Source organism: Rhincodon typus, chromosome 8 (genome assembly GCF_021869965.1).
Source record: "Rhincodon typus isolate 14 chromosome 8, sRhiTyp1.1, whole genome shotgun sequence".
NCBI lineage: Eukaryota > Metazoa > Chordata > Chondrichthyes > Orectolobiformes > Rhincodontidae > Rhincodon > Rhincodon typus.
In genome coordinates, this window is record NC_063339.1 from 37,476,455 (window position 1) to 37,497,790 (window position 21,336).

The 21,336-nt window shown below is 38.7% G+C and overlaps 1 protein-coding gene across 1 annotated transcript in view; it reads left to right on the forward strand.

The window, feature by feature from the left end:
* The window catches only part of aspg (asparaginase homolog (S. cerevisiae)), a 42,434-nt gene extending 21,396 nt beyond the window's left edge, over positions 1-21,038 (forward strand). The window contains exons 6-12 of the mRNA XM_048600101.1: positions 308-427; positions 688-783; positions 3,265-3,428; positions 6,916-7,002; positions 10,487-10,586; positions 10,789-10,854; positions 20,524-21,038. Of these exons, the coding sequence (XP_048456058.1) occupies positions 308-427; positions 688-783; positions 3,265-3,428; positions 6,916-7,002; positions 10,487-10,586; positions 10,789-10,854; positions 20,524-20,529 (639 nt within the window). The 3' untranslated portion in view covers positions 20,530-21,038. The remainder of the gene's footprint in view (positions 1-307; positions 428-687; positions 784-3,264; positions 3,429-6,915; positions 7,003-10,486; positions 10,587-10,788; positions 10,855-20,523) is intronic.
* Positions 21,039-21,336: the final 298 nt, after the last annotated feature.

The following is a 21,336-nucleotide window of genomic DNA, read 5'->3' on the forward strand; positions in this document are numbered from 1 at the left end:
TGAGATGCACTGTTTGTAAAGTTAGGAATGGCAGAAATTGCCAGCAATAGTGTAATTCATACTTTCAAGGGTATTACTTTCTCGCTATAAATTGCTGAACGATTTGCGCATTAATAACGAGAATCCTCATCCATGTGCTATTTTTCTCAGCAAATTTTGGTCAGATATTTTTCTCCAGTTTTAACTGTTAGTTGCATGGTATTTGCATAATTTAATGTTTTGAGTTTCCTTTTATAGTGATTGTTACAAAATTACAATTATACAAGATAAACATTCAACTAATGGGTTATATTTTGCTTTCTCCCAGATGCTGTCTGAAAACCTGAGGGGAGAAATGAGTGTAGCCCTTGGGGAGGCTAAGATCTCGCTTCGAGATAGTCGATTTATTCAAGCTATTGCCAAATCTCTCAGTGTCAGCTGTAAAGAGGTAAATTTTATAATCCTGATGTTGTAACATGCCATAGTTAAAGAACTGACCTTGTTATTTTACAATTTGAGACATGTTAAAAAAGGTTTTTAAAGATTGCACGACTCAAATAAGGAACTTAAACAATTGTGAAATAGAACTAGTTCATATGAGTATTAATATATTGTGCTGCTTTATCACATTTGCTGCTTGAAATGTGCTTTTAGTCAAAGGATATTGAATGATTTAATATTCCATAAGTTTTTCTTTTAAAACAATAGGAACTAGAGGCTGTCCGAGATGCTCTGACACCTTCGTTGGCATGTGCTGCAGCAAAGTCTGGTGATATTGATACATTGGAAGCTATACTGGATATGGTAAAAAAAAAGGAAAATAAAAGCTACAACAAAACCTGCAAAATAGAAAGCAATACACAATGCTGGAAACACTTCATAGATCAAATAGATCACAATTGGAGCATGAATCATTTATGAGAATTGTTTTGGCAAAGTTACTATTCCTAAAATGTTAACTTTTGTTTTTGCCAGAGGTACTGTTTAACCTACTGAGTGTCTCCAGCATTTTCTATGTTTTTTTTTTATGGAATAGAAACATCTCCCTAGGCAGTTTTGCAATTCCTAAATTTTCAGATTTTGCAGTTAAAGCCATCTTAATCATTTAGCATCTACAAGACTCAGAACTTTTTATAGAAAGAAACTGGCTGTATGACTCAACCAGTCAGTCATTGCTTATGTTCTACACAAGCAGTAAGCTGAACAGCATTTTTACATAGTGGTTTTCCATGTTGACATGTAGGTTTCTATCTTAAAAAAAAGTTTTAGAAATTGAGGTTAATAGTTCCGGAACTGTGTGCCATTTACAAGAGTTTTAATTCTAACCCTCCAATGTCTTTCTGGTTCAATTGCTCTTGGAAGTATGTTCTGAATCACCAATAAACTTGTAGAGTGTTGTGAGTGATACTGACACTGCAATTAAAGTCTGCAATAGAAAAAAAAAGTCAGTTATGATCAGCCAACAATTATGAAATAACAACTGATCAAAATGTACATTAATAAACAGTCTTTTATCTTATATGGCCACCCTGATTCCAGTTCAAAGAACTGTTTTTAGCATCTTGCAGTGAAAATGACTAATGTGTTTTCATTCCTGATTACTGTTTAGCGGCATTTTCTAGGAAGTACACGCTTGTAGATGTTGGGTGAAGCTGTAGTCAAGTTGTTACTGTTTAGCAGCCTTTTGATTCTTACTGTCTTGGTTCATACATAAGGGTGGTGGAGTGATGTACCAGAAAACGCTACTAGGACTGTATCATGGTGTGAGTCCTCATATCAAGAGAGGGCCACTAAGAATTTGCTCTTGTAAGGGAGTGGACATCTGACTAGAACTCCCAGTAAGGATGAATGATGTTGAAATGCCTGGTTTGATCTGAAACACTGGACTGAGAGTCCAATCTGTGGAAATGGCACAGACATTTTAGCTGGAGTTGAAGATGTGGTTCCAGTCTTACTAATGGTCAGGAAAGTATAGTTTATCCAAAACTTGAGGTAACCATGAAGAAGAAAATTCAATTTAATACATCTCACCTTTTTCTTCCACCAGTGATTTACAGTCTGTTCAATCAGGTCATCATCCCATGTTACTTCCCTCAAGGAGAAGTCTACATAAGCTCATTCTCATATTTGAAGGTGCTCCACGGAATGTTTATTTATTGTCACAGCCTCATTATTTAACTCTAGTCTATTGCTCCCTAGTCATCATTTGTTCCTGACCCAAACACGGTAGATTATATTCTACAATGAAGTTTGCACTTAAGTAATACCCATCCCTATAACATCCACTCCTCTTCCCAGCTCACTATTAATACAGTTGTTAAATGAGTCAAACAATACAAAATCAGGTTTTGTCTGGACTCTCTCAATATTTGTAATGTTACCTTAGAGCAAAGTTACTTCTGATCTCTGGTCTCACCCTAAAATAAACCACTCTAAAATAATATTTTCTTCAAGTACATAATAGATGAGTAAATACCTGAAAGATAAAGATGCTTTCTACTTGAATACAATCTAATATTAACCAGACCTTTTCCTTCATAAAATTCAATTAAAGGGTATTTTATGCTTATAATTGTTATTTTTGCAGATTGACAGCACTGAAGATTTTTTTTAGATCTGTTTCTGATCCTGTTCTTTCTTCTTCTTTCAAATGCATGCTGAGATGAAGATTGTTTTTATATGTAGGCTTATAGAGTGAGTACCAACAGACTGTCGTGCATTGAATGCATCATAGGCTCAATGCGATGCTTACCAGAGTTCTACAAATATACACTAACCTGTAGGAATTAATCAAACACAGGATTTCTGAAGAAGGGTCCCGACCCGAAATGTCAAATTTCCTGTTCCCCTGATGCTGCCTGGCCTGCAGTGCTTGTCTAGCTCCACACTTTGTTATTTCTTATTTTAGATGAAGTATGTTGGGAGGAGGCTTGTTTGAAGTGTATAAGTGCCAACTGTTTGGCGTAAATGGCCAGTTTTGGTGCTTTAGATATTATTAAGTCTTGACGAACGCCTCACTCTTCAGCTTAGGAGCAATGAGGTCTATTCACTGTTTAGCAGATTCATGTCATGTGATCAGTCGGGGAATTGAACTACAGACCTCTGGTTAATATAGCTCATTACATCATAATTGTGGATAATACATAGTTACTTTTTTTTTTCCCCTGACTATTTAGAATTATTGTTATAACATAAGATCTAAAAGAAGACACAGATTGTAAAAGGGCAATTTACTTTTACTTTTTTTCTCCCTCTCTGCTTATTTCAAAACAACATGTGTTTCAGGGTGGGAACCTGTGCAGCGAGGATTATGATGGACGAACCCCACTACATATAGCAGCTTGTGAAGGACACCTAGAGGTTGTGCAGTATCTGCTCAGCCGTGGAGCCACCGTTTATGCCAAAGATCGATATGGTGATACACCACTGAAGAATGCAGTGAGATTCAGGTATGCAAAAGTATTTTTAGAAAATGAGACAATTTACTCTATGTTGCAGCCTTTAAAATATAACTTGTGTGGTAGAAATTTATGATTAGATTTATTTCATAAGTTGTGAGAATCAAATGACCCAAGTCAACTAAAGATTTTTTGTTCCCAGTAAAAAGAGAGCACTTTGTATTGGCCTCATCACCCTTCATTCCAATGCAAACTGATCTTCCAGTGTAGATCAATACCAGTCCCCATCATGTGTAGGACCCCATCTCTGGTCTAATAGAAACCTACTGTTTAAAGTATGTTTGACCTTATAATTGCTCAGCTCAATTACCCCAGTGCTGCAGTAGGATGACCACTGTGGTGGGTTGCCTTTTGTTGTGTGTCTGTATGAAAACTCAGGATGGCAGCAATGTATGCCTGCACAGTAATGAACTGGATTTCATCATCATTCCTGAGTAGAACTGGAACCCAGAGCCTTACTGATCAGAGCAATACTTGGAAATGAACAGAAATCATATTTGGCCTCCATTTTGAATTATACAAGATGAATCAGGCCAGTATATTGTCATTCATAAGTTTTACTGTTTTTTTGCTTCAGGACTCTTTCTTCTGACTCCAAAGTTACTATCCTTGTAGAGACTGAAAGCAAAATACTGTGGTTACTGGAAATCTAAAATAAAACAAAGTGCTGGAGAAACACTGCAGGTCTGGCAGCATCTGTGGAGAGAGAAACCGAGTTAACATTTCAATTCCAATGTAACTCTTCTTCAGAACTGAATAGGGCTGGAAATCTGTGTTTTTTAGTGTTGTTGACAGAAGTGGAGGAATGAGTAGAACAGATTTTGTGGGTGCCCAGAGCAAAAAGTGGGAAAGGAGTGATAGAGATGTAGAATTGGTGTAAATGTGAGATGTAGAAAGGAGAAAATGGGTCTGCTTTGCTGAGAGAAAAGATAACGAGACATGACCAGGGCTGTTGTCAGCAAAATGGAGAACACAGGACACTGTCTGAAGTTACGTGAATTCAGTGTTGCATCTTAGAAGCTGTATATTACCAAAACAGAAAACAAGATGTTTCTCCAGCTTTCACTGAACTTCACTGGAACACTGTAGCAGGCCAAGGACAGAGATGTTAACATGTGAGCAAGGTGATGTATTGAAATGGCAGACAATTTGAAGTTCAGGGTCGCTCTTAAGCACAGAATGCAGGCATTCACAAAGCAGTCACCCAGTCTGCATTTGTCATTGTCATTGTAAACGAGATTGGATTGTGACAGTAAAGGTAGAAGACTAGGTTGAAAGAGTACAAATAAAATACTGCTTCACCTGGAAAGTATATCTGGGGCCTTGGACAGTGAGGAGGCAGGAGGTGAGAGGGCAAGTGTTACACCTTCTGTGATTGCATAGGAAGGTGCCATAGTTGGGGCTGAGGAAGTGTAAGGAGGTAACCAGGTTGTCGCGGAGGGAAGAGACCCTACAGAATGCTGACAGTGGGGGAGAAGAGATGGTAGAAAAGGTGGAGAATTAATCTTTTCAGTCATCCATATGGAATGTGGGTAACTCAGTTGGTAATGCAGTAAACCTTTTTTACACAGAGGGTGATAGGTGCCTGGAACATGCTGCCAGGAGAGGTGATAGAAACAGATATGATAAGAGCCATTTAAACAGACACATGTACAAGCAGGGAATGGAGAGATATAGACCAGGAAGGTGGGATTAGTTTAGAGTGGCATCGTGGTGGGCAGAGACACGGTGGGCCGAAAGGCCTGTTCCTGTGTTGTACTGTCCTATGTTCTGTCAGTACCGAGACTAGAGAGGTGGAAAGTGAGGACAAGAGGAACACTTGTTATTCTTGAAGGAGTGAGGGCAGAATTAGGAGAAATGAGTTGGACACTGCTTAGGCCCTGTCGACCACGCTGGATAGAATCCTTGATTGAGGAATAGAAGGGTAGAAACTAGCAGCAGGAGTTGGCCATTTTGCCCTTAAAGCCTACACTGCCATTCAGTATGGTCACGGTTGATCCTGTATCTCAGTGCCATATTCGCACTTTATCCCCTTATCCTTTGATGCCTTTGATGTCTTTACCTTCCAACGGGGTTCCTTTGGACATGTTATCAGGATGGTCTGAAAGCTCTCTGCGTCTTCCCTGAAACGAGGTCAGAACATTCCCCATTTGCCAGTACCCTCCTTTGCCAGACTGAGCTTGTTCACACTTTTAACACTTTTAGCAAGTCCTCTTTTAATATGTTTCACTTTCTCCTAGCCAGAGGTGTGGTTGTGCATGTCCTGAAATGTTGGTGCCTACTTTCCAACAAGAATGTCATTTAGAACAGCGGTGAGCTGAACCCATCAGGTGCTTGCAGTGTTTTCCTTGTCACGTTTTCCGAATGTCTAGCTTATTGGCATGTTTAGGAATTATTTAGTTTAGTCTATCCTTTCAGAAGTGTTATGGTACACCTCTGGGGTAGGTAGAACTTGAACCTGCACCTTCTGTCCCAGAGAAAGGGATTGTACACTGTGTCATGAGAGCCTGGGGGTGAGATGGCAGTCTGAATATTTATGAGGTGAGTTGTGGCGTTTGGCAAGCAATTAGTTTGCCTCTCACCACTGCCGAAAATCTCATGACACCACTGGTGACAAGCATAAATGTTGAAGTGAGATGATTTTGATATCAAGATGAGCCATGTGGAATTTGCTGTCCAATTCTGCCACACATCTCACCATAGCCCATGTCACTCGAAGCTACCCACCCACTGTCTATCCACTGTTAATACACAACCTACTGCCATTCTGTCTCAATGTAAACGTTTTACACTTCCTTCCCACTAAAACAATCGGATCTCTTTAATCTGTTAACAATCAAACAAAGTAGCCATGCTTGCATTCCAACAGACTAATGCAGGCTACACACCACCCCTTTATTTTACTTCAAATTGAAGACACAGTGTGAAAATCTTTTAAACCTGAAATGTAACAATATAACTCCCTGTTCACGTTCTATGGCAGAGACTACTGTAGTCCCTTTAGGGACCACCTGTTACACTGCTCAAACCAGCTGGAACTTGCATTTCACAAATACTGACAGGGCAAACAAATTTTGGAGCTCAGGTCAGGTGTGCAACTCAGCAAATTTGAAATAAGGCTCGAGTTCATTTCAGTTTTTGACCATGGTTGCCCAAATAAAAGGGCCCTATTAATTTAGCAATATCCCAAATTCCCATGGAAATTGACTTGACCCCCACACTCTAACTTGGTCATATAGCATCAGTTTTTGTTCCATTAGGTGACTGCAACAATTTAAAATTTTTGTACCAAAGTCTCCACGTACAGTTTTCCCACGAAAAGGAAGGTAGATTTTTAATCCCAAATTTCAGTAAATGAGGATTTATTGGCTCAGGCATTTCTGATGCATCATGTTCATAAAGGTTCTGCTATTCAGTTGTTTATAAGATGATTTGCTTCTCAATTGCTGTCTCCGAGTTACTCTTTTTCCTTCTGCAGGCGCACTGAAGTTATCAAATTATTGCGGCAAACTGGTGCCCATTTCTCAAACGACGAGATTATCGAAGTGGGAACCGATTTGTGCAGGTATAATTTCTTGTGGGTTGTGTACCTAAGTAGCCTGCTTTACCTTTGTTATTCACTGCACACAATGTCCACTGGTGCACTGGAGCCCTTTGTGACCAGTGGACACCATATGGCCCAAGGACTGTGATAGATAATGTGAATAATAATATTAAAATTATAAGTTTGCTTTTTTAAAAAATTTCTACAATACTTATGCCTCTCTGAAAAGGAGGCAATTTTGTTAGATGGTCATTTATTTGATGGCACTGGGCCCATTTATGCGGAAAATTTTGAACAAATCAATTTTAACATTGTTATCATGACTCGTTTAATGTCAGTCAATTTTTGACATCAGTACAGCTTTGGCACAAATGTTGGAAAAAAAAAGCTGGACTGTAGAATTGAGAATGACTGCCCTGGACATCAAGGCAGCATTGGACTGAGTATGGTATCAAGGAGCCCTAGCAAAACTGGTATTCATGGGAATCGGGGGAAATCTTTCTACATGTTGGGATCATAAAAAGCACAAAGGAAGATGGTATGATTATTGAAGGTCGATCACCTTAGCCCATGCACACCACTGTAGGAATTTCTCAGAGTAGTGACCTGGGCTCAAGAAACATGGACTCCCCCAAGCCGCACATAATTACAGGTTGCACCGGTGTCCCTGACAGAACTCAATTGCTCATTTCACAGAATCAGCACATGTGACTCTGTCCATGCAAAATGCTGATAAACAAAGGGAGTATTCCTGTAGCAAGAAGCTCCCACCAGGTACTTGCATGCACACAACGACTGCCACCATCCTGTCTTCTCATGGTGGCAGAACAGAATGCCAATGTATGTACTGATAATAGACAAAGGCACTGCAGGCACATCATGTTTACTTTACAAATCAGTGCAGGTGTCATGTTGCTGCTGAACCAGCTTAGATTCATGATGGAGGCAACAGGACAAAGATCGACTCTTTCAGTTATATCTTTTTACTCTTTTTGTTCTTAAACTATTCAAAATGGCGGTGGATTGTGGTGACAGTTGAAGCTCTTCACTGTATCTTACTGTGTTATTCATTGTAAGATGTAAGTGACAACAAATGGGGTAGCATGGTGATTCAGTGGTTAGCACTGCTGCCTCACAGCGCCAGGGACCCAGGTTTGATTCCAGCCTCAGGCGACTGTCGGTGTCGAGTTTGCACATTCTCCCCATGTCTGCATGGGTTTTCTCCGGGTGATTGGTTTCCTCCCACAATCCAAAGATGTGCAGGTAGGTGGATTAGCCATGCTAAATTGCCCATAGCGTCTAGGGTGGGAAATGCAGGATAGGGTGGGCGGTTGGGTCGGTGTGGACTCAATGGGCCGAATGACTATAGGGATTCTATGAGATTCTGTGAAATCATGCAAATCACAGAATCCAATGGAATCCCCTTTTGGATCATCCCAATCATGAGCAAGATGTTCTAAAACTGAAGAGATCTTCTGTTACATTTTCAGCTTATTTTTTCAATCCAGAGAACAAATGTAGATATCATAAAATGTATTACTGAGAGCAACAATCATCACAACAACAGTTGTATGCTTAATTAAAGCCACAATTGCTTTTTTCAGTTGCATCAGTGGATTTTAACTGCACTTTATTAAGCTCTCACTTTGACTTGAAGAATAAGTGCTCTACTAAGGTTGTTACTGAGCCAAACAGAACAAAAAAATCCCACATTGGATGATTTGCTGAGCTGGAATAATTTTAGAAGTTTTTCAGTCATCTTAATGACTTCAACCAGGAAGGGAAAGTCACTCAGGATTCCAACTCCTAATTACTTTCAAGCTCCCTTCCACTGGAGAGTGAGTCAGTGTCAGTGTCCTGTGAGAACAAAATTGGGTTGATTGTGATGTCAGACAATTGGTCAAGTGGCTTGTGAGCACTCGCTGTTCAGGCCAGGCTTTTATAGGAAGAGCAGCCATATAGTCAACATGCAGCAAGGTAGCAAACTTCAATTTCTGATTATGCAGGATGCAGTAGGTACAAATATTTGTCTTCACATAATTTCCTCTATCAACATTGTGTTTTGAATCATTTTCAAATTCAGAGACATTCAAAGCATTTTTGAGTATTTTCACAGGACTAGTACCCTAAAAGGGAAGTAAACTGGGTCAGGAACTCACTTTCACTTCTCCCCTATGCTGATACCATTATTACGTTCTAGAACACTAGCAGTGACAACCATTACAATGGTCTTGCTAGCATTGTAACTTTGCTAACGGTTTTTCTTTTGCAGAATTATTATCTATACTTGAATCTCATTGTTTTCCTATCGGATTGTTTGTTAACAACTGTTTTCTAATGTATAATCCCAAATGCGTTGAATTCCATTCTGAATGTCATATATTTTGTCAGAAATCGATGATAAGTTCATGCCCACGCATACAAGCTTTGAGTACCAGATTTTATTAATTGAATTTAAACTCTGTTAGCTGTCATGATGGGATTTGAGCCAACATTCCCACAGCATTAGCCTTCTGGATTCTTCAGAATCTCAGGCATCTGAATTACTAATCCAATGACATTACCAACACATCTGCATATATTTTACTCAGTGATAAACAAATTTCCAATATCATTTACTCAGATATGCATATCGGATAAATTTTTAAGTTAACCACATCAATAACATCTTCCAAGTATTAAAAAGCAACAGGCTGGGGAGGCAGATCTACTGACCTTTCAGCCCTCCATGTATGCCTGGGTAGGAGTGCAGCCAAAGACCACCCTGTAGAGAAGATTGCCTTGGTAGTGGCCTGGCTGCTTTTACTTTTTCTAATTAAATATCTTAGAAGGAGCTGAGAAGGCACATCTTTTCATCAGGGGAAGCGGTGGTGGCGTAGCAATGCCAGTAATCTCCTCCCAGTTCCCATTCACTTTAGTTTTAGTTGGGTTCCTTGATGCTACATTTGTCAAATCCTGCATTGATGCCAGGAACAGTTATTGTCGCCTCACCTGGATTAGTTATTTTATACAAGTTTGGACCAATAAGTGTTTGAAAGAAATGGTAAGATTAAGTCCATCTTGGCTGCTGATAGTGTAGCATTAACAGACAGCAATGGGACCAGACCACTTATCCATACTGTGGCAGAGAAAAGTTGCATAATAGAACAATCAGGAAACTGGATGAAAATAGATCTGAATTAGGAGATTAAAGAGAGAGGAATCTTGAGATATAATGTTAGTGTGTATGTTTTTAAAAATAAGCATATTCTAATCTAGTTTGAAAAATGTTATGAATTTTAAATAATTCTTAAATTGGATGGGCAGTTTGTTTGCCCAATTAACATAATAGACTTTTAATGTGGATCAATGCTCTAAAGGTGAATAAGTTATGAGTTGACTGAAGACAGAATATTTACAAACATGGTGCTTTTAAAACAAGATGAGCCCAACATGCTTTTAAGGATGTAATGTTTTAGTCATTATCTGTGCAGAAAAGACATTAAACAATGTTTGTTGTACACAGCCTGGCTGCAAGTGGTGACGTGGAGGGACTGACAGCTTGGCACCTTGCAGGGCTGGACTTGGACCATTGTAGCTATGATGGACAAAATCCCTTGGAAGTTGTAAGCAAATATTTTGAATTTTGGTTTTGAGAGAAACTCCGGAAAGCTCAGAAAAATCGTGTAGGCGACAGTCCTTCCGGACGAGGGTCATGTGATGCTTTGAAAAATTTAGCTGAATAGCTGGCGATTCAAAATGGCTTTTGGCACTTTTAATATAACTCATATTTTTCAGTTTTATGAATCTTTCTGCCTTTGCCTCCAGGCTTTGGCTGATGGTAATGAAGAGGTGGTTGCATTCCTTCAGTCAGCATGCAAGCAAAACAGGCTGGTAAGAGTTGCATAGATTCTGTAAATGTTTAGTGTAAGCACAACAATCCCAAATTGAACTGAAATTGTAAATTGCACCAATTGGTAGCTGTCCATTCTTGATTCATTCTGTAAACCAATAAAATGTTGTTTCTCGCCCACATCATGGGCTGAATTTTCACTCCACCTCTTGTAAAACTGCACTGTCTATGTCAGCACACCATTCCTGGCCATTATGTGAGGTGGTGAACTCAGAAAATCCATTCATCACCTCCCTAGGAGGCAAGCAGGCAATTAAACTCATTAAGAGCCTTGTTAAAAGTAGGTTTGGAGGGCAATTGCAATTTCCCAGGAACGCTCCAATTTCCCAAAGTGATGGGTGAGTGGGGAGGCAGATCTACTGACCTCTGAGGCCTCCATGTGTGCCTGGGTGGGAGTGCAGCCAAAGACCACCCTGCAGAGAAGACTGTCTTGGTAGTGGCCTGGCTGCTTTTACTTTCTCTAATTAAGTATTTTAGAAGGAGCTGAGAAGGCACATCTATATTAAGGTGCTCTCCAAATACAGTAGTTGGATGCTTCTCTGAAGCTGAAGGCCTGTTATTTGCCCTATGTCTTTGAGAGGCCACCCGTAAACGGCCTTGAGGCCCAGAACTTCCCCATGTGAAAATCTTAACTTTAATCTGTCTTTTGCTGGAGATGGGTTTCTGAGTTCAAAACAAACTTGGACCCTGTTTCTTGCCTTTGTCGAAAATTCAGTGACAGGACTATAATTGATCTGGAGGGGGTACTGATGTACAGCAGTACAAAATATGGTGGTGTTTTCAGATTCTAGATGATGTATCTTCATTCTCAAGGAATGAGGCCCTTAACAGTGGCTACATCTTCAGGGGATGAGATGGACATGTTAATGATAGGATCTTAGAATTTTACAGTACAGGAGGCCATTTGACCCATCATGTTTGTACCCACTCCTAAGAGAGCCACCCAACCACTCCCATTCTCCAACCCCATCTCTGTAGCCCTCTAACTTAATCCCTTTCGAATATATATCTAGCTCTCTTTTGAAATCTCTCATGGATTCCACCTTCATACTGTCCCAGGCTGCGCATTCCAAATCCTGAGAACTTTAAGTAAAGATGTTTCTCCTTACCTCGCTCTCATGCTGACAATCTTGAAATTGTGACCCTTTGGTTACTGACATACCAACTTGTGGAAACAGAATATTCTTCTTTACCTTGTCAAAATTGTTCATAATTTTGAACATTTCAATAAGATCACTTCGTAATCAGCTGAGCTCCAAGAAGAATAAGCCCAATTTCTTTAATCCTTCCTTGTATCTGAAATCTTTAATTCCTGGTATAATTCCAATATATCGGCTTCAAACTCTATCCAGGGCTTTAACATCCTTCCTTAAATAAGGTACCCAGAACTGAACATAATGCTCCAAATGTGGTGTGACCAATGATTTATAAAGTATAGTGTCATGTCCTTGCTTTTGTGCACAATGCTTTTTTTTATAAACCCAAATATCCTATAAGGCTTCTTATCAACTGTTTCAACTTGCCTGGCCACCCTTGGAGAATTATGCATATGAACTCTGAGGTCTGTCTCCTCCTGAACTCCCCTCAAAGTTGTACCATTGAGCCTGTATTGTCCGTCTACATTCGTTTTACCAAAATGCATTACCTGTCATTTCTCTACATTGAAATTCATTTGCCAGGTGTCTGTCCATTTGGCCAACTTGTCAATGTCCCTGTGAAGTCGATCAGCATCATCTTCACAATTCACTATTCTCCCTAGCTGAGTATTATCTGCAAATTTAGAGCTATTGCCCTCAACATCCAACTCTAAATTGTTTATGTAAATCAGAAAAAGTAGGGCCCCCAACACTGATTCAGTGTTGAACATCATGTTCAATTCATCCCCAATCTGAGAAATGCCCATCTATACCCACCCTCTGTTTCTATCTTTTATCCAACTTCTAATCCGTGCTGACAAGGGCCCATCAATCCCAAACATTTCTAATTTGCTAACCACCCTGCCATGTAGCACCCTATCAAATGCTTTCTAAAAGTCCAAATATACAATTTCTGCAGCACTACCCTCACCTACTGCCTGTGTGACCTCCTCAAATAACTCTTTTAAACTGGTCAGACATAACTTGCCCTTCTCGAAGCCAGTCTGGTGTCAACTTATATTTTCCTAAGTGTACGTTTACCTTATGGCCTCCATTAGTTCTCCCACTGCTGATATGAAGCTGATGGGTCTGAGGTTTCCTGGATCATACTTTGTACCTTTTCCTAAACAATGGTGTCACATGTGCAGTCCTCCAGTCCCCCCGGACTGTTCCTGTGCTCCGAGAATCCTGGATAAATTCCGTCATCGGCTCTGCAATTTCCTCCCTTAACTCTCTCAGCAATCTAGGATGCATCCCAACTGGGCCTGGCAACTTCTATACGTGCTGCTCGCCTTTTTAGCACTCATCTATCACTATACTGTTGAGTGGCTCAACACCCATGTTTTCAGGTAAGCCAGTGTCACCATCTTCTAATTTGGTGAAGACCAAGGCAAAATATTCATTGAGTACCTCTGCCATATCCTTTGCTTCAGTGAGCAGCTCACCCTGCTTATTCCTTATGGGCCCCACTCTATCCTTCACTAATCTTTTATTATTAATATGCTTCAATAACATTTTAGTGTTTGTTTTAGCACAGCCTCATGCTTCCTCTTTGCCTTCCTTATTCCAGTCTTAGACCCTCTCCTGCATTTGCGATGCACCTCATTTGACTGACTACACATGACCTTCAGCAGCTTGTTACTCAGTGGAGTTAGTGCCTTAATGTAGCAGGAAATTACTGGTAGGAATGAAAACTGCAAAAAAAAAAGTGCAAATATTGTGGGTCAACTGCCAAATTAATTACCAAAACATAATGAATGAATATATCTTTAAAAGATTGCCTTTTGTTTCCAATTTCTCTTCATGTTTTTGTTCTATCTTGTTGGAAGTTTGTTTTTACTTGTATCCTTTATATCCCATTTTAGTGTGCTCTGTAAGATATAGAAACATAGAAAATGGGATCAGGGGTAGGCCTTTTGGCTCACGGACCCCACTCCACTGTTCCATGGTTGTGGCTGATCCCCTATCTGGATGCTATTCTGCTGCCTTTTCCCTAGATCCCTTGATACCTTTAATGGAGGAAAATGAACTTCCAACCTGATGGATCAAAGCAATGAAGAAAAACAGAAAGTAAAGGACAACATTTTAAAAATGTTTTAATAATTATTAATCAATATTTTCTAATCAATAGCCAATCACTTACTGAAGTCGTTATCCACATTATGGTTCTAATGTGGTCTAATCTGATCATTACGGAGCAAGTGAACCGATGATGGTTGTGTTAATTAAGGGTTAATTGAATGTGGAATTGAATGTTAATTGAATGTATAAATATAGAAATTTTATGTGTAACTTTCATTGGGGTGTGAGTTTTATGGAATGTGGTTAACAGGTATAAAGGTCTTGCTAAAAGTGTGGGCTTGGAATCTGTACAGAAACATTTATCTTGTAGTGTATGTCTTGTAGAGGATGATTGAGTCAACATATAAAGATTTGGAGTTTTATTGCCCACTCCCGTTTTATGAAAGTGAGCCTTATAACCAATGGAAGAATGAAATAAACATGTGGACCAAAGAGGAAACAAGGTATGGCCCTGGCACTTCTGTTACCATCCAGAAGCAGGATAAGAAACCAAATTTTGTCAGAATTGGAGCGTGGTCATTTGACATTGAAGAAGCTTTGGACTGATTGTTAATCTGATTTAAAATTTAACAAAAAGATGATTTATTGAGGCATGATCAGACTTTGTTCTATCCTTAATCTTTCTGAATTTGTCAAAGGAACTGTAAATAATGGAATTCAGTATTTTGTGAGGAAGACTGCAGAAATTTAGTTTGGAAATAACTCCATCTATTCTGGCCTTAAAGTTATTGGACTGTGCCAAAGTACTAATTATGGACAGATTTTAGTTTTGACGCAAGTTAAATTTGCAGACAAATAGACATTGCTAGAACACACGTCGGAAGCACTACAAAAGATATCTGGGAAAACATACCTTTCTAGCACTGTTCATTGCACAAGTGGGGCCTCAGTGATACAAAAGAAAATGAAGTCACAACTTTAACAAATTGATGAGACCATCTAGATAGAAGTGACAGGTGACAGAACAAAAGTAGAATTGTAACTGAGAGAAATAAAGCCAAATACTATTTGTAATTTTGAGAAGCAAAAGGATTTGGGATTTATAATAAAACAATGAACCCCAGGAATGCTCAGGGTGCAGTCAGTTGATGTCTTGGGACCAATTTAGAGTACCATTATGCCATGAACTATCCCAAACGATATAATAAATTATTCAAAACCAAACATAAAATGGAAGATTCAGAGGAAGAAGATGGAGATGCAGATCAGAAAGAGGCCATTATATTAGTCACACGAAGAATGTGTTGGTGGGAGAGTCTTTCAGTTGTGCACTATTAGACAGTGGATGCACATCTACAGTATGTGGTAAAGGTAAAGTAACCATAGTCCTGGAGGACCGTAGGATTGCTCTGTCATTAGAGAGAGATGAATGGTGGTTTTTATTTTCAAATTCATTCATGGGATGAGGGTGTCGCTGGCTAGGCAGCATTTATTGTCCATCCCTAATTGCCCAGAGTCGACCACATTGCTGTGGGTCTGGAGTCACATGTAGGCCAGACCAGATAAGGATGGCAGTTTCCTTCCCTAAAGGACATTAGTGAACCAGATGGGTTTTTCCAACAATCGATATTGGATTCATGGTCATCATTAGATTCTTAATTCCAGATATTTATTGAATTCAAATTCCACCATCTGCCATGGTGGGATTCAAACCCAGGACCCCAGAACATTATCTCTGGGTCTCTTGATTAACAGTCCAGCGATAATGCCACTAGGCCATCACCTTTAACTTGAGAATCATCATGCCTCAGGGGAAGCAGTGAGGTTGAAGTGGAACTTTCATGGTAACCTTAGCCGGTACGGGAATTGAACGCATGCTGATGGCATTATTCTGCCTCACAAACCACCCATCCAGCCAACTGAGCTAGTGCCATGTGGATATAAAGAAAAACAGGAGGATGAAGATATAAGAGTATATTGACTGATGGCATTTTTGAAAGTTTTCTTGTCTTTGATGGCTACAAATGATTAGGCATGTGGATCAAATGATACTTGAGTTGCATTTCTTCAGGGAGATCAGCTCAAGGGAAAAGGCTTTCTTCTATCTCAAAAGAGGCACCAAACACAGTGGGAACACTTTGAAAGTTAAATGTGCTTATTGCCTAATTGATGCCTCTAGAGTTTGATACTTCTCAGTAAGGTCATCGTTATTAAAATTTGGCTATCTTCAGGTGAAAGCATGTTTTACTGGCGTCGTGACGGGCAGTTTTCAGGCGTCTTTATGATATGCACATGATTTTTTTTGGGAGCAACAAATTTGAAAATAATGTTTTAAATGCGCTTTAAACAGAATTCAACACTGGAAGTCAAGCTTCAGGGGATTTTAAGTGCATTATATTGGAAATTGGGCCGAATGAATCATTGCCACTTTGCATCAGCAGTCCTACGTGGAAAAGATTATCTTCATTGCTATTAATTGAAGTGGGGCTTCAAAAAGATGCAGCACCTTTTAAACTGAAATGGGGGAACTGCAAATTTTACTTGGACAGCTGAATTGGTTTGGCACCCAAACAAGGCCAATTTTGAAATTATTAGAGCTGATTACAACTGTGAAAAATCCCAAGGTAAAAAATATTATTTGGATGAATAAAAGATTGAAAAATTTCAAAGTAGAGCATTGTGTATTGAAATTTCCAGCATTTGGAGGTGAGAGGAATATGAAACTTGTGGTTCTTGGTGATGCTTCTTTTGCAGATATTGGTGATGGGTTTTTAAGTGTAGGAGAGTTTGTAATTTTTCTTGTGGTAAAGGAAAGTAAACATCGTAATTTAGCCTTTGAAGCTGAAAAGATTAGAAAAGTGGTAAAAAGTACCTTAGTGGTAGAATACCCACTGTTTCTGAGACAGTCGGTATGGCATTTTTCTTAGGGAAATGTCAGAAGAAAGTCTAAAGTGGTATTCAGCAGCAACATATTGCTACGTTGATAAGTTACTATGGGATCACATGCACTCACTGAGATGTGTGAATTGAAAAGGACTGATCATTGATTTTACAGTTTTAAAATAGATTCTGGAGAATAGAGAAATCTCCAAACTGAAATGGTGGATACCTGCAATCAAGTATCTGACTGTTTTACAAAGAAAGGAACCAGCTCAAGAAACTATCGGACATAGTGGAAAAATGACCCTCGGAACTTTATTGTGCAAAGAGAAACAAATAGAGTATAATACGTTATCATTTGTATATTTTGTTTTTTTGTATTGTTTATATTGATTTACTTCAAAAGAAAAAAGGGAATCTGTTATTATCTAAAATCATCTGAGAGAATACCTGTGGCTTACTGGAATGAGAGAATATGATGGAAATATCAACGAATTGTTAATTGGGTCTAAATTGATTCTATAAATATGGAGAGCTAGTACTCAATTAGGTGTGAGTTTTATACAATGTGGTTAACTGAAATAAAGCTATCAGTAGCAGTATGGCTTTGCACTTTGTTCAGAAAACATTTATCTTCTAGTGTATAACACAATTTTCTTTTCATCAATCTACGTTGACCTTGTGTAATCCCATTGGTATGTCTTTACTAAGTTGCTTCTTTGTATCTTGACTTGGTGTTTATAATTCAATCCAGTAATGTGCATACTAATTTGAAGTATATCATTCGTTTTGGCAGATCTCCAAGTTTTTGAGGTTGTAATATAAAACTCCATAATTTGTGAATTTCTTTTGCAAAAATAAATTTGCTAAATATTTAGTAAGGACTTCGCACAATTTAGACTTCAAATCTGGGAGCCTGGTTTAGGACAATTCTCTCACCTTTATGGCCTAGAAGTTATTTCATTAAGTAATGAATGTATTTTTGCCAATGACAGTTTAAAATCTTTAAGGAAGTTTTACTTTCTGTAGAAAACTTAATTCATTGCGCTAAACTTTATAGAATGCATATTACTTAAGTTATGACTAACATTTTCTTAAATCATCTGATAAATCTGTGCTAATATAATACTAGTGCATTTATAACTCTGAGCATATTAAACTGTGCATTAGCTTAAGAGTATATAAAATAACTGTCTATTATGAAAACGGTTTACAAGAGAAGTATTCTTTTGAAGGCCGCGATGTAATTGCTATCAATTGCTATCAAAGCTAAACAGAGTTATCTTAGCCCAAGGGATGTGTACTTTGTAAAATGTAAATATGAGTGTTACTTGCCTGTAATCTGATGAATCACCTTGATCAATGATGCCTCATTGATATTGTTCATTTTCTATTCAGTTAAGTTGCAGTATCTTTCATGCCATTCCAGGAGCTACCATTTCTCACTGAAAAACAGCACATTTTGTATTTTTGGTATTTGGGACTGTATGTTCTGCATGACAGTTCAAACCTGATGAGCATAATATTTTTCAGATCCGGAATATGACCCAACCTTGTTGAGGAATGGCTTAAGAGTGCCCACCAACAAATTTTCATAGTGTTGGGACAGCTCTGTACATGGCAACTAACAAGTCGGATTACAGCAATTGCCTGATTCTGAGTCCAGCTTTTACAATTGCATATGTGTTTGAGGGGAAGAACTGTAGTTAAGTTATAAAAGTACTTTATAATTCAAACCTACGTCAAAGAGATAAGCAAACCATAAGTAGTTGAGGGGAACATATGGGAAAATTCTTGAATTGGAAAGAGCGATGTGTATTTTTTCATGTTAAGTTTGGGTTTCAAGCAAATTAATCTTTTCGCTCAAGTTAGGAAAGATTTAACTTGACTCTTAGTTGTAGTAATGTTATAGTTTATTTATTATGAGTAAGACTTGATACATTAGTTTACATGTTATAAACATGAGTTATATCTCATTATGGCCTGTGTAAAAGGTTGTATTTTTTACAATCTACTCCCATTGAAATGTACCCCAGTCACTTTCATCCAGTTGGCATGACACATGTGATAGACCTTTGTCAATCTGTCCCTTCCTTGTCATTGTCTACTGCAAAGCAAATCCTACGGAGAACTGTTTAACCTAATTATGGACTTGCACCCTTACTTAACCATTGAATTACAAAGATGCTACATATTCATCTTTGCCCACCTAGTCCTTGCCAGTCTCCCATGATTCCTGATTTTTTATTTTAAACATGCCTGCTATTAGTACATTAACGTTTCAGTGCCGTTGAATGGTCAAAGCAAGGAAAATATGATGTTCTTGATACCCAGCTATCTTCTTTAGGATTGAAGACACCTGCTTTCTTCAGTGTCTGCCTAAGGCACTGACACTCCTAAGGAGCAATTTGTGTACTGCCTACTCCTCACATGCCTGCACTTTCCTCCTGTTCAGATATTTAGAAAATGCAGCAACTTTACAGAACAGAAAGAGGCTACTCCGCCTATCATTTCTGGACATGAGAAAGGAAACATCCATCGTAACCCTATTTTCTAGCACTTCGTTTGTATTCTAAATGGTCACTGCATTAGAAGTCCATATCTAGGCATCCTTTTAAATAAGTTCAGGGCTTTTGCCTCTATTACCCTTTTAGGCAGAGAGTTCCAGACTCTTGCTAAAATATGTTTTCCTTCATCTTCCCTCTAGCCCTCTGCCAATCACCTTAATTTGGTTTTCCCTAGTCACTGACACTTTTGCTAAGGGAATAAGTCCTTTCTGTCCGTTCTATCCTAACTCCTCAGAACCTCGTAGACCACTTCTCGAGGAAAATAACTCCAGCCTATTCAATCTTTCGTCGTAGGTGCAGTTTTCTAGAGCTGGCAACAAATTCATGATTCTACTTTGTGGCCCCTCTCCTGCAATTACACCCTTTCAGAACTGTTGCAGTATTCAAGTTATGGCCCAACTAGTATTTTATACAGCTCCGGCATAACCACACTGCCCTTGCATTCTTGCTAACGGGCTCATACTTTAACATCAGTTACGCGTTAGTTCCAAAATCTCACTGAAAAGTTAATCCAGTCTGTCAGTGTTATTTGATGTCAGGAATTGCCTTTCCTTGAAAGATTTTGAGAGAAAGTCTGTATTGATGTTTGGTAACTTAAAAGCATCCCCTGACCCCATCTAATTATTATTAATGATCATGAATGAAATATTGCAGTATATCTTGTAACTCATGCCAACCTTAATTAGAATGTCTAGAATTCTGATCATACAGAAGATGAAAATACTACTTGGCCCAGCAGAGGCTTAGATCACTGCCCTTGATTAATTCAGGTTTTTCACTGCACAAACTTGATTGCAATATCTAAATGCTAGTAAATGAGGGAGTGATGATTTTCATGTTCGGTTTTAGCCTTCTACAATATTAATGAATGTGGTAAGTGATTTGGAGTGGTGTTGAAGTATAAATCCCTTGTCCCAAGTTAAGTTAAAGTAAAAAAGAAGCTGGTTTTGTGTAAATTTTTGCAACTGAAGATTTGCAGCAGCCTTGTTTTATTGAACTGTTGTGACCTCAAGGACTTGACATTGAATTTGTTTCTATTTTACAGCTTTAGGTGTCCACCATCAAGAAATTTAACAGATTTACGTCCGGGCACAATCAAAAGCCAGTAATATCATTGTCTTACAGGATCATCTCTTTTATTTCATAGTGCTGTATGTTACACAAATCAGTTTTAATGTAGCAGCCATTATATTTGAATAGTTTTCATGTTATCAAAATCAAGCAGTTTGGATCAGTGACACTGAATGGTCTGCATTAGAAAGTAGAGATTCTACTTGAAGTCATAACCCAGTGAATGTTCCATATCATGTGAAGTTTGTATGTGGAAGGTGCAAGTCGATTCACTATGTAAGTAGTTGTAATAGCAGTACCATTGCACTTGTCACCTTTTGCCCGCATTTGGGCAAGAACATGTGAAATAGTAGTCGCTACACTTTGAATAAAAATGGAATATTTCTTTCTACTGTGTGATTTACCGCATGGGGATGTTTTTCTTCACAATCTCAGTTATTATAAAGCAATAGAAAATAAAATGCACTGTGCATTATCTGTTTAGTTGACCATATTGTGCTGTGACTTATTTTACCATAACTGGAAAAATCTGACCACAATGAGTGAAGTGAACCTGTACAAGTGTTGCTCTTTGCTTTGTTTAGAAATGTCCCCTTGGATTTGTGGCCATCTGATGGCAGAGGTGGTAAGGAAGCTGACATATATTAGGAATATGAAATTCATTGTATTTTTAATGTTGCTAAGGACTACTCAAAGGTCTCAATTACCTACACTGGTGGGTAGACTACCTACTGATGCCACCCCTGAAGCTGGTATAATTGATGTGAGTATGGTGACAGGTGGTAGG